At 47.6% G+C, this 16,836-nt stretch overlaps 1 protein-coding gene across 4 annotated transcripts in view; it reads right to left on the bottom strand.

Moving 5' to 3' along the window:
* Window positions 1-12,138, bottom strand: part of LOC138757000 (alpha-1A adrenergic receptor-like) — a 72,922-nt gene extending 60,784 nt beyond the window's left edge. For 2 of the 4 annotated variants that reach the window (XM_069923555.1, XM_069923556.1), the window contains exon 1: window positions 10,743-12,118. In XM_069923555.1, coding sequence (XP_069779656.1) covers window positions 10,743-11,700 — 958 coding nt within the window. In that variant the 5' untranslated portion in view covers window positions 11,701-12,118. Of the gene's footprint in view, window positions 1-10,742 lie in introns of all 4 variants that reach the window. The other 2 variants (XM_069923557.1, XM_069923554.1) reach the window with 2 other exon arrangements.
* Between the last annotated feature and the right edge of the window lie 4,698 nt (window positions 12,139-16,836).

Genomic DNA, 16,836 nt, shown 5'->3' with positions numbered 1-16,836 from the left:
ATCTAGTTAATTCCAGATGAACAGTTGCCAGCATAATGGAAACATTAACGTGTTGAATTGACATGTGGGAGTTGTTTAAAGGCCAGCTGTTCAACACCCTTGACCAACATGTCTTTGTGAGAAAGGGTGGCAAAACTTGGGAAAATTGGATGATGAGAGGTTGCAAATTTAGTTAAAAGGAAAGTGGAAGCACGTGCAAGGTTGAGGAGGTTAAAATGGGACAGAGCCTTTGAGGAATATAAAGGAAGCAGAAGGCAACTCATGCAGGGAATTAAGAGGATGAAAAGGAAATATGAAATTGTGGTGGCAAGCCATTAGGCAGGCAAATTGGCCCCGCATGTCCTGCACGTGGCGGGGCAGCCAGCCAAAATGGCGCTGTCAGCAGTTTCTTCCTGACCTCGGCACCAGGCTTAGAAGCCTGCGGCCCACGTGATGCCCTGATGACATCCGGAACTATGACGCAGTTCTCAGCCAGGTCTGGGCTGGGAGAATAAGAACAGCCAGGCAGACCTCAATAAACCAGTTTTGCTCACTGAACTCAACCCGTTTGGTTGTGGAGTTATTCAGTAAGCAGAGTAGCCGTTGCTTCATTGGTGACCCTGAGAGGTTCAAATGCCTTTGAACCCAATATGAGTGACTGCTCAATCAATGCTATATCCATCAAGCTTCCTGACTTCTGGGCACAGGAGCCTGAGACCTGGTTCAGCCACGCAGAGGCTCAGTTTCATCTCCGCCAGATTTCATCAGATGCGACTAAGTTTTATCATGTGGTCGCCGCCTTGGACAAGGCCACCACCAAACAAGTGCTGCACCTCATCCAGCACCCTCCCATGGAAGACAAGTACGGGACCATCAAGCGGGTGCTCACCAGCTCCCTTGGCCTCTCCAGGCGCCAGTGTGCTGCTCAGAAGCTTCACCTCGATGCCTTGCAAGACAGAACTCCAATTGCATTGATGGATGAGATGCTCACGTTCATGGGTGATCACATCACCTGCCCACTCTTCGAGCGCATCTTCCTTGACCATATGCCCGAAGAGATCTGGCCGTTACTGTCTCAGGAGAGCTTTGATGATCCCAGGAAGGTCACTCAGAAAGCTCTGGAGCTATGGCTTGAACGATTCCCGGAGGCCTCAGCAGTCCATGCCAAGCCTTCCATTGCGGAGGAACACTCGGCCCCTGCAAGGGCCTCAAAGAGCATAGCCAGAAGCAAGCCATCCACTTCAGGCCTTTGCTTCTTCCACCAGCGCTGGGGATCCAAGGCTCGGAAGTGCCGTCAGCCCTGCTCATTCCAGGGAAATGACCAGGCCGGTTGCTGTTAATGCTGCGGTGGCTGGCCAAGAACACAGCCTCCTCTACCTGTGAGATGCAATCAGAGGCCTACGCTTCCTCGTCAACACTGGGGCCCAGATCAGCATCATCCTGGCCACAGCCATCGAGTCCTGGATCCGGCCTCCATTCCGTGCAGCCAACTCGACGGAGATCTGAGCACATAGTACTGAGATCGTCGACTTCCAGGTCAGCCAGCGGAATTTCTCGTGGAGATTCACCATTTTGTCTGTCCGAACCTCCATCCTGGGTGTTGACTTCCTCCTCACCCACAGGATCCTGGTTGACCCCCGAGGTAGGTGACTCATCAATGCCCATACATTCCAATCCATTTGTTTCAACGCCTCCCGCACAAAGCAGCCACAGATGGCCACGGTCAGCGTGCTGAAGGACGAGTTCCAGTGCATCCTGGATGAGTTCCCATTCCTCCTAAAGCTGCAGTTCTCCGCTGCCTCACCACGCCATGGGGTGTTCCATCATATCCCCACCCAGCCCCGCCAGTCCATGCCAAGGCACACCGGCTCCAGCCGGATAAGCTCCAGATAGCGAAAGAGGAGTTCTCACATCTGCAGGAGCTAGGGATCATTCGACACTCTGACAGTCCTTTGGCCTAGCTGTTCCACATGGTCCCAAATGCTTCTGGTGGCTGGCGCCCCTGTGGAGATTATCGACGGCTTAACAACGCGACAGTACCTGACCATTACCTAATCCCTCACATTCAGGACTTTATAGCCAACCTGCATGGTGCGAGGGTGTTCTCCAAGGTCGACCTGGTGAGTGGGTATCATCAAATCCTGGTGCACCCCGAGGACATCCCCAAAACAGCCATCATCACCCCCTTCAGCTTGTTCAAATTTCTACGAATGCCTTTCAGGCTCCAGAACAACGCTAAGACCTTCCAGCGCCTCATGGATATGGTGGGCAGAGATTTGAACTTTGTATTCTTTTATCTGGACGACATTCTCATCACCAGCAGAGACCGGGCACAACACAAGTCTTACCTGCGCACCCTTTTCTCCCAGATGGCTGACTTTGGCCTAACAATCATTATGGCCAAATGCCGATTCGGGAAAGAATCCATACAGTTCCTGGGCCATACTATCACAGCTGAAGGAGCTACACCAGCTACTATGAAGATCGCCGCAATCATGGAGTTCTTGTGCCCGGACAACCTCAAGGGGCGACAAGAGTTAGCGGGTATGGTTAACTTGTACAACTGATTTATTCCAGGCACTGCACGCATCATGCAGCCGCTCTTCACCTTCATCGCGGCCAAGGACAAGACACTCGCCTGGACTCCAGAGGCCAGCAGGTCATTTGAAGCCATGAAAGATGCCCTAGCGAAGGCTACCCTCCTCATCCACCCACGCACCAACCTTTATACGGCGCTCTCCATCGATCCTTCCACCACCGCTGTCGGTTCTGTCCTAGAGCAGCAGGTTGACAGTGGAAACCACTGGTATTCTTCAGCCGACTTCTTCATCCACCAGAGCGCAAGTATAACGCTTTTGACCGTGAGTTGCTGGACATGAACCTCAATGTGAGATATTTTTGCTATTTCTTGGAGGGGAGGCCTTTCACCATTTTTACCAGAAGTCCAACGAAGAGACGCAGACCTTCAGGACAGCCATCACAGGCCTGCGGTTCCAGGACCTCCCGACTCCTCTCTGTGATGATATCATCCTGTACGATGTCTCCATGGGCACCCCGTGACCAGTGGTTCCCCAGCAGTGGCGCAGGCAAGTCTTCCACCATATCCATGACCTTTCCCACCCTTCCATCGGGTCCACGGTTCGTATGGTGGCAGAAAACTTCGTCTGACAAGGGCTACGAAAGCAGATTACAGACTGGGCCATGACCTGCACCCATTGCCAGCTTTCCAAGGTACATAAGCACACCAGAGCGCCCATGCAGGCCTTCGAACATGTCTGAGAATGGTTCAGCCACATACATGTGGACATTGTTGACCCTTTACCCGTTTTTCGAGGTAACTGCTACCTTTTCATGGTGGTAGACCGCACCATTCGCTGGCCCAAGGCGATTTCGATGCCAGATGTCTCTGTGTACCACATCACCAGAGATCGAGGCGCGCAGTTCACCTCCGCGCTCTGGGCACAGCTTGCCAACAGACTGGGAATCACACGACGGCCTATCACCTACAGTCCAATGGACTGGTCGAGCGATTGCACCACCACCTTAAGTCGGCACTTATGGCCTGCCTCACTGGCCTCGACTGAGTGGATGAGTTGCCTTGGGTACTCCTGGGCATCTGCTCAACACCCAAAGAAGACCTGGAGGCCCTGCCCGGTGAGTTTATCAATGCACCTCACAGCCTCAACAGTCACCGCACAGTTTACTTCCCCATCTCCTGGCCCAGTTGGACTCCTTCACACCCCCACCACTGTCCAGATGGCACAATGGTCTCCTACGTCCCCGGCAAGCTGTATTCTGCAAATATGTCTTTGTCAGGTGAGGCCAGTCCACAGCACCCCTTCAAAGACCGTATGAAGGGCTGTACAGAGACATCCAGTGTTCAGGATCCACCTTCACACTGGATATCAGTGGTAAGAGGGAACTGATTACTGTGGACAGATTAAAGCCAGCACTCCTCGACCTCAATGAGCCAATGGTTGTGGCCCAGCCCAAGAAGCGAGGCCGCCTGGCAAAGAAGGACATTGGCACCGGTTCTGGGGGGGGGGGGGGGCTGTGTGGTGGCACACCATTAGGCAGGCGAACCGGCCCCACAGGTCATGCATGCAGCGGGACAATGGTGTCATTGGGGGTTTCGTCCCGACCTCGGCACCAGGCTTAGAAGCTCGTGCTCTGTGGCCCATGTGTCGCCCTCATGACGTCTGGACCCATGGCACGGTTCTCAGCCAGGTCCAGGCTAGGAGAATAAGAACAGCCAGACAGACCTCAATAAACCAGTTTTGCTCACTGAACTCAACCCATTTGGTTGTAGAGTTATTCAGTAAGCAGAGTAGCCATCGCTACACAATGTCCTTGGTTTAAAGAAAACCCCATACACACTCTCGGTATACATGTCAGACAGTTGTTCGTTGACTACAAGGGGAATAGGAGCAGGAGTCGGCCATCTGGCCTGTCAAGCCTGTGATCATGGCTGATCTGATGATCGGCTCATCTCCACCTACCTGCATTTTCCCTTTTCCCTTAATTCCCTGATTATATAAATATCTATTCAAACTTGTTCTAAGTATATTTACTGAGGTCACTTCCATTGCTCCAATGGGCAATGTATTCACCACCCTCTGGGAAAAGCAGTTCCTCCGTCCTAAATATACTATCCTAAATCTTGAGGCTTATGTGGCTCCAGTTCAGGTTTCCCCCACCTACCGCTATCTTATAACTTTCGTCATTTTACTCCTCTCGGCACTTAACACCATCATACCAGAAAACTAATGATCAAACTCACTCGATCCTGTTTGACATCCAATTGGATGCTAGATTTCCTCATCAGTCAGTGCGGGTCAGCCACATCACTTCCTCCTCACTGACCATCAACGTAGACACCTCAAGTCTGTGTGTGAGTTCCCTGGCCCTAATACTTCTAGAGATTCATGATTATGCAGTGTGGATTTGACTCCACCTCATCTACAGTTTCACGGAGGATGTCAGCATTGTTGTCTGAATAACAGGAAATTATGTCAGAAATTGGAATGGAGATTGAGAATTTCTATAGGTGCATCAGATTTCAAAGCTGCCAGTTATCAATATTGGGTCTTCTTCGAGGAGTCAGAACTGCAAAAATCAGTCTGCTGGAGGAACTCAGCAGGACAGGGCAGCACCTCTTTGAGGGAAAAAAAACCATGGCCACCATGAAGGGTTCTGGCCCAAAATGTCGACAATTGCTTCTCCTCGACTGATGCAGCTCAGCCCACTGACGTCCTCCAGCAGATTGATTGTTTGCTCCAGATTTCAGCATGAGCAGATTCCTGTTTCTCCAGGAAACAGGAATGTGCCACCACAGAGGCATCTGATCCAAATGGCAGAAATGAGATGTGAGAGGAACAGATGAGGAAGAAAGTCTATGGAATTAAATAGCAGAAAACGAACAATACTCTCTTTTTTGCTCTTCTCCCTACCACTCCCACATTTAACATGGCGATTGTCCTTCCCCTCCACAAATGGTTCCACCTGTTCCTTATCCCTCCCTTCCCTGATTTCACCTTTCTATTATCCCTCCCTTCCCCAGTTCCACCTGTCCATTATCCCTCCCTTCCCCGGTTCCACCTGTCCATTATCCATCCCTTTCCCAATTTCACTTATCCCTTCCTTCCCCAGTTCCACCTGTCCATTATCCCTCCCTTCCCCAGTTCCACCTGACCATTATCCCTCCCTTCCCCAGTTCCACCTGTCCATTATCCATCCCTTTCCCAATTTCACTTATCCCTCCCTTCCCCAGTTCCACCTGTCCATTATCCCTCCCTTCCCCAGTTCCACCTGTCCATTATCCCTCCCTTTCCCAGTTCCACCTGTCCATTATCCCTCCCTTCCCCAGTTCCACCTGACCATTATCCATCCCTTTCCCAATTTCACTTATCCCTTCCTTCCCCAGTTCCACCTGTCCATTAACCCTCCCTTCCCCAGTTCCACCTGTCCATTATCCCTCCCTTCCCCAGTTCCACCTGTCCATTATCCATCCCTTTCCCAATTTCACTTATCCCTTCCTTCCCCAGTTCCACTTGTCCATTATCCCTCCCTTCCCCAGTTCCACCTGCCCATTATCCCTCCCTTCCCCAGTTCCACCTGTCCATTATCCCTCCCTTCCCCAGTTCCACCTGTCCATTATCCCTCCCTTCCCTGATTCTACTCATCACTTTGCTAACTTTTCAGATTCCAGCCTCCGATTCTCTACTTATCACATTCCAGCTTCATTTCCTGCATCCATACTCCTCTCCCCTCATCCCAACTAGTTCCATCTGCTCTTTTTTTGTCTCCTTATCTGTTTCCACCTATCTCCCACCTACCTTTGACTCCAGCCCCATCCCTCCCTCTCCTTCATCTGGTTCCATCTGAACATCATCTTCCTCCCTCACCTGGTTCCATCCACGTGACAGCTTCTGCCTTTCCCCTCATTCTCACCTTTTAACACTGGCTATCTCCCTTCTACATTCTTATTCCTCATACAGGGTCTCCACCTCAATTTTCGACCATCCCTCTGCCTCCATGGATGCCACGTGGCCTACTGCGTTCCTCCAGAAGTTGTTTCTTAGTTTTGAAATTGATTCTGTTGAATGCTAATAAGTGAATACTTCTGGACTTTGACACACCAAGAGCTGGCTTAGTATAGAGAAAGCAAACATGGACAGATTCAAAAAAACATTCTGATGAAAAGTGACTGACACAATGGGTACAAATGAGTTAAATCAGCAAGGTCAATTGTTCCAGCAAGAAATTTAACTTGCACTCACACTTGCTGTACAGATTCAATGGACCTTGATGTTGAGTTCCATAAAAGACTTGAAATTAAATGATTATGTTTTTGTATATAGGGCCATCATATTCATACCAGTTTAGAAAAATCAGTGTATCCTATTGCGAAGCAAATTAGCAGAATCATTTTAAAGAAATGCATTCATTCTTTTGCTACAATAAGACACAGAAGAGTTTAAATGGAATCTACTGGGCAGAAGGTATTAACCATATAACCATTTACGGAGCGGAAACAGGCCATGTTTCGAGTCCGCACTGGTTCACTAGAAAATATAGATCATCCACGATTAAAAAAAAAATCTTGAAGGTGCATTACTTTGCTACTTTTCCAATGTCCACTTCATAATCTTTTAACTATTTATATGTTAGTCTTCCTCAACTTAATCTCCACCTCTAAAACTCCATGACAATAGAGTGGTATGGTGCTCAAGTCATGCGACTCACAGCTGTAGTTCAGGGTCATCAATCCAGAGACATCCATTTGAATCCCGCCATGGCAGCTAGAATTCAAACTCAAGTCAGCAGGTGCATTTGTAAAATATGGGAAGGTTAATAATGAAATTACTGGATGGTTTGCAGAGCCACAATTCCTTTCTGAATGTCCTCTAGAGAAGTTAATGTGGGTCTTAATTTATATAGGTATATTCCAGAGCAGGGTAGCACCAGTTCTGATCTACCTGTTAATCTGGACCCATCAATATGGGAAAGTCAAGAAATATTGCTTGAAAGCTGGAAGACAGTGGATGCCTCCTGAATCACTCTCAATCGTAAAACAATGCTGCCTTCACTCTGCATCATGTGACCCCTCTCTGCAACCGTAAACCTCTGTATCTTAATTATTGCACTATGTCTGAGATGTCTTCTATTACTGCATCTTGGTTTGTGATAATAAATGCAAGCTTGAATTTGAATTTGTTGCTTTTTCCACACTGTTCTGGGACCCCCTGCTCTTTGTGATTTTTTTCTAAATGATGTGGATGAAGAAGTGGAAGGATAGGTCAGTAAGTTTGTGGATAATTTGTGGAGAAGTTGTAGATAGGGTTAATGAATGTTGTAGGTTACAAAAGAATATAGATGGAACGCAGAGATGGGCAGAAAAGTGGCAGATGAAGTTCAATCCAGGAAAGTTTGAGGTGATGCATTTTGAAAGGTCAAACCTGAATGCTGAGTACAGGGTCAATGGTTGGATGTGCGGAAGAACAGAGGAACCTTGGGGTCCAAATCCATATATCTCTCAAGGTTTCCCCACAGGTTGATAAGATTGTTAAGAAAGCCTATGGTATGCTGGGCTTCATTGGTTGTGAGATTGTAGCTCTAGTGAGTCTACACTTAGAATATTATCTCTATTTCTGGTCACCTGATTGTAGGAAGGATGTGGAAGCTATGGAGAGAGTGCAGAGGAGATTTATCAGGATGTTGCCTGGATTGGAAAATAAGTCTTATGAGGCAAGGTTAGCAGAGCTGGGACCTTTCTCTTCGGAGCATAATGAGAAGTGACAATAGAATGCCTTGCCAGGGTGATGGAGGAGGCTGGAACAATAGAGGCAGTTAAGAGACTCTTAGGCACGTGAATAAAAGCAAAATAAAAGGGTTACGGGGTAGAAAGGGCTTAGTTTTTTTGATAGAAATATACAAGTCGGCACAACAATGAGAGGTGAAGGGCAGCACTGTGCTTATGTGTTTTATGTTGTAAATCAGGAGGATGCCCTCAATTATATCTTAAACACAGCGATTTCAGAATGGGTACTAAATGCTGGTATTGGTATCCACATTTTGTAAATGAATAAAAAAAAGTGCATTTAGTTCCTCTCATGTTGTCAGTTCTAAACAAACAAGCTGAATTTTCAGTTCTGGTTTTGATATGTTTTTTGTTTATTTAATGATGACATAGAAGAGACAATTGATCTCCAGAGCAAGCCCACTACACCTCCATCTTTTTCGCTGTACCCTGCAATGTACATTCCCATCAACTCCACGCGGCCAAGATTCCATGGTGGCCAATTAACTGACCAACAAGTCTTTGGGATGTGGGAGAAACCTCACAGGGCCTTGGAGAGAAAATGCAAGGTTCTCACAGCCGCAGAGGATGCAATTGAACCCAGGTCGCTGGAGGTTCTAAACACTGCGTCACCATTTTCTGTTGCTTCACTGCTGGGGAATGTGTGAAAGGATCACTGTAGGGGGGTAGCCCTGAATGTCAAATGTTGCAGCTGTAGAAAACTCTGGTGAGGCCACATCTGGAGTTTTGTGTTCAGTACCAGGGATAGAAGGCATGGACAATTTTCTCTACAGTGTGGGACTCAGGTTGAGGGGCAATCTTATTATATTAAATAATAAGATGCATAAGGTGGAGTGACAGCCTTTATATCAAGTGCCACAGGACACAGTTTTAAGGTGAGTGGGAGGAGATGACATGACATTTGTCTGCACGTTTTTCTTTTTAGCAAATTAGTAGGTGATTCGAACTTGCGGTCCATGGGTGTTGGAAACAGACACGATCGCCACGTTTAAGAGGCATTTAGAAACCTAATCATACAGAGAATTGAAGGAGCTCGACCACATCCAGGCAGATGGGAGTCGTAACCCGATGGGTTCCTGCGCCGTCCGATCCTCCAATCTATCTGATCAACGGGCTGATGGCAGCAGTTAAGCACGGAAGCGCCTTGTTAACTGGCTAATTTACAGAAAGGCGGATAATAGCCGCAGAGAAATTGTCCTGATGGAGTGCAGAGAGACAAGAGGGCATTCCCACTCTTTAACGCGCACAAAGCCACTCATTAACTTGTGGGGGAAAGTAGAGCAAGGATGAGAGGACTGGTGCAAGTTGGAAGGCGAGTGGGTTGAGAGGGAATTTTTATCGCCCGTCTGAGAACTGCCTTAACCTAAATCGGCAATGCTGGGTCCAGTCCATCCAATTACACAGCTTCAACGTAAAATGTTTCCAACCATATTTGGACCCCAAAGTGTGGACGTGGTCTGGGCAGAATAGCAGGGACGAGGGAATAAGAATAGCGAGGGGAATGTGACAGGTGGGGACACACCTGGTTGGAAAGTTCCCATGTATTCTCACTTTGTTTTGTACTAGTTTGCTGCCAAAGTTAACAAAAACACATGCCTCACAAGAAGGACTTGAACCTACGGCCAGAAGAAAGGTGGTGGTGGGTGGGGGGGGGGGCTGCAATATTCAAAGTATAGTAAGAAGGTAAGGGGTTCAGATCCGGACATAACGCGATGGCTCCCTTCCCACCGTGACAGAGGCGACGTGGATTAACTCTTCCCTAGTCAGAGCTTAGGGGGGAACATGAGGGGCAACTTCTTCACAAAGAGAGTAATGTGGAAGGAACTGCAAGCTGAAGCGATGGCTCAATCTAAGACAAATTTGGAGGGTTATGGAGTGAGTCAGACGGACTGGGGCCGGTGAATGTCACAGGTTATGGAGTGAGTCAGAGGGACTGGGGCCGGTGAATGCCACAGGTTATGGAGTGAGTCAGAGGGACTGGGGCCGGTGAATGCCACAGGTTATGGAGTGAGTCAGAGGGACTGGGGCCGGTGAATGTCACAGGTTATGGAGTGAGTCAGAGGGACTGGGGCCGGTGAATGCCACAGGCTATGGAGTGAGTCAGAGGGACTGGGGCCGGTGAATGCCACAGGTTATGGAGTGAGTCAGAGGGACTGGGGCCGGTGAATGCCACAGGTTATGGAGTGAGTCAGAGGGACTGGGGCCGGTGAATGTCACAGGTGCTCTGTAAGGTATTAATTAAAGTGGGATGAGAGTGGGAGGAAAAGGGGTTGGGACCCACTTGACTAGGCAGAATAATTGTTCGGCACAGACTAGAGGGCCATGTTCTACGGCTTTAGGAGGGATTAACTAAGCAGAACTCCCGACGTTGCATCCACAAGGATGAAACCGGTGCGGCCGCATAGCGCGGCTTTTAACAGTGATTCTAAGTCGGTCTACTTACCCAGCGGCAAGATGGTGAAAAAGGGGAGCCAGCAGAGGATGAAGACCCCGACCACGATGCCCAGAGTTTGAGCTGCTTTCTTCTCCCGAGAAAACTTGAGGAGGCGCATGGAGAGGGAGCTGCGCAAATGGTGTCCCTTGTTCTTAAAGTTGGAGGTGGAATCGTCCAACACACTCTTACAGTGAATTCGCAGGACCACCTCCATGGTTTTACTCCGCTCCTTCTTCACCCCGGCCTCTAGGCTCTTGGTGGTTCTCCTGGCGACCACGTAGATTCGGAAATACATGATCAGGATCACCATGAGCGGGAGGTAGAAGGAAAAGAGCGAGGAGAACAAGGCGTAACCCGGCTCCTCGGTAATACTGCACACGGTCTCATCGTCCGGGGCAGCCTCCTTCCACCCCAACAGAGGCCCCACCGACACGACGATGGAGGTGACCCAGAGGATGATCAGGATCCACACCGCTTTCATCTCGGTCATAATGGTGGGGTAGCGCAATGAGTAGCGCACGCCAATGTAGCGGTCAATGGATATGATACAGAGACTCATGATGGAAGCCGTGCAACACAAGACGTCGACAGCGGCCCAAACATCGCAAAAGATTCTTCCAAAAGCCCAATAGCCAAAGATCTCCAGGCTGGCCGAGAAGGGCAAGATGATGGTGCTCAGCAGGAGGTCGGCGATGGCGAGGTTAATGATGAAATAGTTAGTCACTGTCTGCAGGTGTCGGTTGCAAGCCACCGACAGGATGACCATAATATTGCCCACAATAGCGAACAGGATGAAGGCACCAAGAATGACCCCCAGGGCCACCGCCTGGTTGACATCCAACTCCTCCGGGGGGACCGACCTGTTGGTGCTGAGGGAATCATCCAGGGACTGGCCAGGGAGAAGAAGGGCGGACGCGTTCGAATAGTTCCCCTTGAGGCTCTCATTAGTGAACTCAGAAAAAGTCATCTTAGAAGAGCTGGCGTCTCCATGTGAGTGAGTTTGCCAACTTCAGCCTCTTCGAGCCCTTGCTTCGTGCCAGTGGGTCAACAGGATTCCCATGCAGCGCCTCGGATCCTTCCGGAGCCCATCCCGGGGACATTCAGACTCCATGGCCACGTCTGGCCGGGTGGTTGGGCAAGTTCCCGTCTCCTTCGCATTGTGTCCTTGATTGAAGCCCCGTGAAGCTCCCCGTGTCTGGCGACATCCCTTTCCTTTACCGACTCCTGTTCAATCGTGGCTGCAACTTTTCCCGCACAGTTTCAAAGCCCAGCATCTGCACAGCCCCAGAATAATATATTCCCATCACCCACACGCAGACACCCCCAGCCCCCCCACACACATTCATGCACTAGTGAGAAGTGTAGCTGAAGCTGACCACTACTGAAAATCTGTTCAAGCAGTTGGGTGCTGAAGCTTCAGAATCACTTTTCAATCACTTGGAAACCTCGCCTCCTCAGGATGGTCCTCGCGTCACGGATTCCACGCTCCTGCCGCCGGTACCATCAGAGGGCAGCAGAGACCCGACCGTGGAGAGAGACCACCGGACAACCAACCACCATGCGAAAGTGGGGGGGGGGGGGGGGGGGAGACCCAAATCAGGATGGAAGGTGTTCTTATTTACAAAAATAAATCCCATTGAGTGTTAAAATAAGCTGTAACTAACCTATTGGACAGGACTGCTGGCCAATACAAATCACCGTTAAGTTGGACCACTTCTGGACCCTGAAATCTGAACACCCTCTGCCCCAAAATCCCAACATTATTTTTTTTTAATTTCGGTTTTGATCTCCCTTCCCCGTTATTTTTTTCTCTGCCTTTCAATAACTTGGTCCATGGAATCTCCCCAAGATCCCGTCACCTGGCGTCATCCTAATAGTATTTCTTCTTCTCGGGATGTTGCATTGACCCCCTCCCCATCCCCCGCCGAAGTTCAGTGGAGGTTTTGCTAACTCGCCTCTTCTCTATTTCGCGGTTTATCAGCGCATCGCTTCCACTTGTTCCCCGTAACCCAACCGCTCAATGCTCCCCTGTTTGATACTGAAGTGGGGGGAGGGGGGTGGGGGTGGGGGAGGGGGGTGGGGGTGGGGGAGGGGGGTGGGGGTGGGGGGTGGGGGTGGAATCTTGTTTAAAGAAATAACTAAATACATCCAAAATTGGCGGGTGCACAATATTTTATTTTTAAAAATATCTTATCACTGGAGTTTTGGCGACCTGAAGTGACGCATGTTTAACACGAAATATTCCAATCACGTTTAACATAGATGGCACTGGGCTGTTCAAAAGATGCCCTGGCCATAACACCAATAATAAATGCACTTTGGGCAATGTGAAACGTGTGAAAAGCACGACCACTAATTGTTAATCAGAACTTTATATTGTTTGAAATCTTATACGTGTGCTTTGAATTAAGCTAACATTAAACGATAAAGGTGCCCATTTCTGATACAAATAGATGTATCGTGGCTGATTTGGTAGCCACTCTCTGCGTATCGCCATCATCTTTTCATCTTATCTCTTTCCTTATATTCTTTCTCGAACTCCACAGCTTAACTCCGCAGACTTTTCGCTTTTCTTTCTCTCATTTCTACACTTTCCGTGTTCCAGCCTCAGTCCCACCATTGACAATCTGCTCCCCATCTCTCCCCCCCCCCCACCCACTCTCTCTCTCCCGTCCCTTCCAACACTCTCTGATATTTTAAAATTTCTTATCCTTCTTTCACTCTCTCTCTCCGGGATTTTCAGAATTTGAGCCATTCTGAATATTTTGACTCCTGGCACTTTTTGTTTTGGTTCCCTTTTCCCTCTCTCCTCGTTTTGAGTTTACAGCTCTGTCTTCTAACCCCGTGCTCTGTTTTCAAGTCACTTTCTGATTCCCACTGCTCCATCCCCTCTGGAGCAGCTGTTTGCACCTCCGTATCTTTCTTTTCGGGTTTAAGATTACGTTCCACATCTGCAGGTTATAATATGGATGTTTGCACAAAACACCGAATTTCCTGACTTGTTCGTGAGAAGAGAGGGGGCTGGAGGGGGGGATAGGGAGAGAGAGAGAGAGAGAGAGGGGGGGGACGAAGAGAGAGAGAGAGAGAGAGAGAGGGGACGAAGAGAGAGAGATTTTCCGTATCTACACATTATAATGACGATTGATCTTCATCGATAAAATTGAGGCATCTCGAAGCATGAATATACAATGCCCAACCTGGGTGCTGAACGAAGTGGTGCGGAGGTTCAAAAAAACCTTGCGTAGTTAATGGAAGATTGAATTTAGACGAACTTGGGAACAAGGGAAGCAACACAACTAATCGATCGCCCTGGAGTTCGTTTGACTGATCATCTGTGCGGTTCCTGGGTCGATATTAATCAACGGGCATCTAGAAATATTGGGGAAGATGCATTCAACGAATATGGATCAGTTTTCATATCTTGGTGTTACCTTTCAGTTGAGGTCGATATTAACGATCACATTCACCACTACAGGATGGCTTGTACCAGTTGAAGAAATGGGTGTTTCAAGACCCCATGATTAAATGGGCAGCGGAGCTTCTGAGATCAGGGCTATTCAGGGAACTGGAAATCTACCATCAAATGTCATCTCTGGAAAAATCCTCCAAGCTCACTGGTAAGATGAATGAACCAAATTTGATGTCCTCTCCCATGCCAGTGTTAGAAATTAAAGTACCTTTAAAGAAATTGCTCGAGACAAAAATTGAGAACAAAGAACATTTATTACTACAACAATGCAAAGTTGGGTGCTTCCCCTTACCCTGGGAATACACACACATACTGGGGCTCACCCAACTTTTATACAGTCAATTTCAGTATCAGAATGCCCTCCCCCTTACATTCTTCTGCCCCCTGGATGGGTTTGGCATAGGCAATCCTTCCTGCCTACGTGCAGTTTCAGTACACTTGGAGGACCAGGGGGTATCCTGTGGGTGCCCCATCATGTCATTGTCCTTATTCACACCTTCCTGATTCTCTGGGCTACAGTCTCTTGATATGCAGAGTTGACTCATTCTATCTAGGGTTGGCTAATTTCATATGTATAAATCTGTGTATGGTTAGCTAATTAGAAATGTATGACTTGGTACTTCTGTCCAGGGCTAGGAGACCCTTATCTGATCCAGACTACCTCAACTTCCTACATTCTATTGTACCTTACCATTCCTTATCTTAGTCTTATGGTCTTGTCACAAAGACTAGAAGATTCTTATGTTAATCGTGCTGACTCTGCTTTCCTGCATCCTAAGCCCCAAGCTTATCCTGTTTGAACTGGTTACAGCCATTTTACTGATGAACTTTAGTTTCTTCCATGTTCATAATTTTAGATCAATTTTCCCATCTCTCACACCAGTGATTCTTGATCCAATGTTCTAAGCATATTCAGTCAGCTAGAACCATAGACCATTATAGCACAAAAACAGGCCTCTTTGGTTGTTCTAGTCTGTGCAAATACACTATTTTTGCCTAGTCCCACTGGCCTGCACCCAGTCCAAAGCCCTTCATATCTCTCCCATCTATGTACTTGTCCAAATTCTTCTTAAATGTTAAAATTGAGCCCACATTCACCACTTTAGCTGACAGCTCTTTCCATACACCCACCACTCTGTGTGAAGAAATTCCCCTGAAACTTTTCCCCTTTCACTCAATGCATGTTCTTTGATTTGTGCCTCACCTACCCTCAGTGGAAAAAGCCTATCCATACCCCTCATAATTTTAAACATCTCTATCAAATCTCCCCTCATTCACTTATGCTTAAGGGAATAAAGTCCTAACCTGTTTAACCTTTCCCTGTAACTCAGTTCCTGAAGACTGGGCAACAGTCTAGAAAATCTTCTTACAGCACAGAACAGGCCAGTTCGGCCCTACTTCTCTGCACTCTTTCCATCTTATTGTTATCTTTCCTGTAGGTAGGTGACCAAAACTGCACACAATACTCCAAATTTGGCCTCACTGGTGTTTTATACAACTTTCACATAACATCCCAATCAAGACTTTGATTTATGAAGGCCAATATGCCAAAAGTTTTCTTTACAACCCTATACACCCGTGACACCACTTATAGGGAATTATATATCTGTATTCCCAGATCCCTCTGTTCGACTGCACCCCATTTACTGTGTATGCCCTTTCTTGGTTTGTCCTTCCAAAATGCAACACCTCACACTTGACTGTATTAAATTCCATCTGCATTTTTCAGCCCATTTTTCCAGTTGGTCCAGATCCCTCTGCAAGCTTTGAAACCCTTCTTTATTGTCCACAATACCTCCAATCTTAGTGTCATCTGCAAATTTGTTAATCCAAATTACCACGTTATAATCCAGATCATCCAGATATGGTTGGCGTAGCAGTTAGCTCAAGGTCTTTACAGTGCTAGCGATCGGGACCGGATCTGGGTTTGAACTCTGCGCTGTCTTTAAGCGCATGGAGTTCTCCTGTGTCTGCGTGGGTTTTCTCTGGGGGTTCTGGTTTATTCCCACCCTTCAAAAATGTACTGGGGCATAGGTTCATGGGGTGTAATTTGGGCAGTACAGACTCCTATGGCTGATGGCCTGTTACAGTGCGGTATGTCTAATTTAAATTTAAATTTAACTCATTGATATAGATGACAAACAACAATGTCAATTAGGCCATATGATTCATGCAAGTTACCCTTGAACCAATGTAACCACTTCAGAAAAAGATCTTTCAAAAATCAAAAGATGTCACATGACCCACATCTAATCTTTCAACTACTTCTTTAAAGCATGACTTAATATTTTGCAATTATTTTTGGCTTTTCTTTTTAATATATTTTCTACCTTTCACTTTCTTGGGTATCAATTTCAATACCTTTATTATCACTAATAATTGAAAATTTCAGTTCCAAATCTTGTCTAAACCCTTTTTTTTTGATGTGTAAAGGACATTTTTTTTTAATAATCGACCACTCTCCACGATGGCAACACTTAGCATCAGAACCTCCACAGCTTACCTTCCTAGAGAATTCACTACCCTCAGCATGAGGACATTTCTTCCCTTCTTTACTTTAAAGATTGTGACCCCCTAGATTGGACACAATAGCCAGCAGGAACATGATCTTTCATCTATCCAGTGAAACCCTGA

This window comes from Narcine bancroftii, chromosome 3 (genome assembly GCF_036971445.1).
Source record: "Narcine bancroftii isolate sNarBan1 chromosome 3, sNarBan1.hap1, whole genome shotgun sequence".
NCBI classification, from domain to species: domain Eukaryota; kingdom Metazoa; phylum Chordata; class Chondrichthyes; order Torpediniformes; family Narcinidae; genus Narcine; species Narcine bancroftii.
The sequence above is the reverse complement of the archived record's forward strand: the minus strand, read 5'-3'. Positions and strand labels throughout refer to the sequence as shown.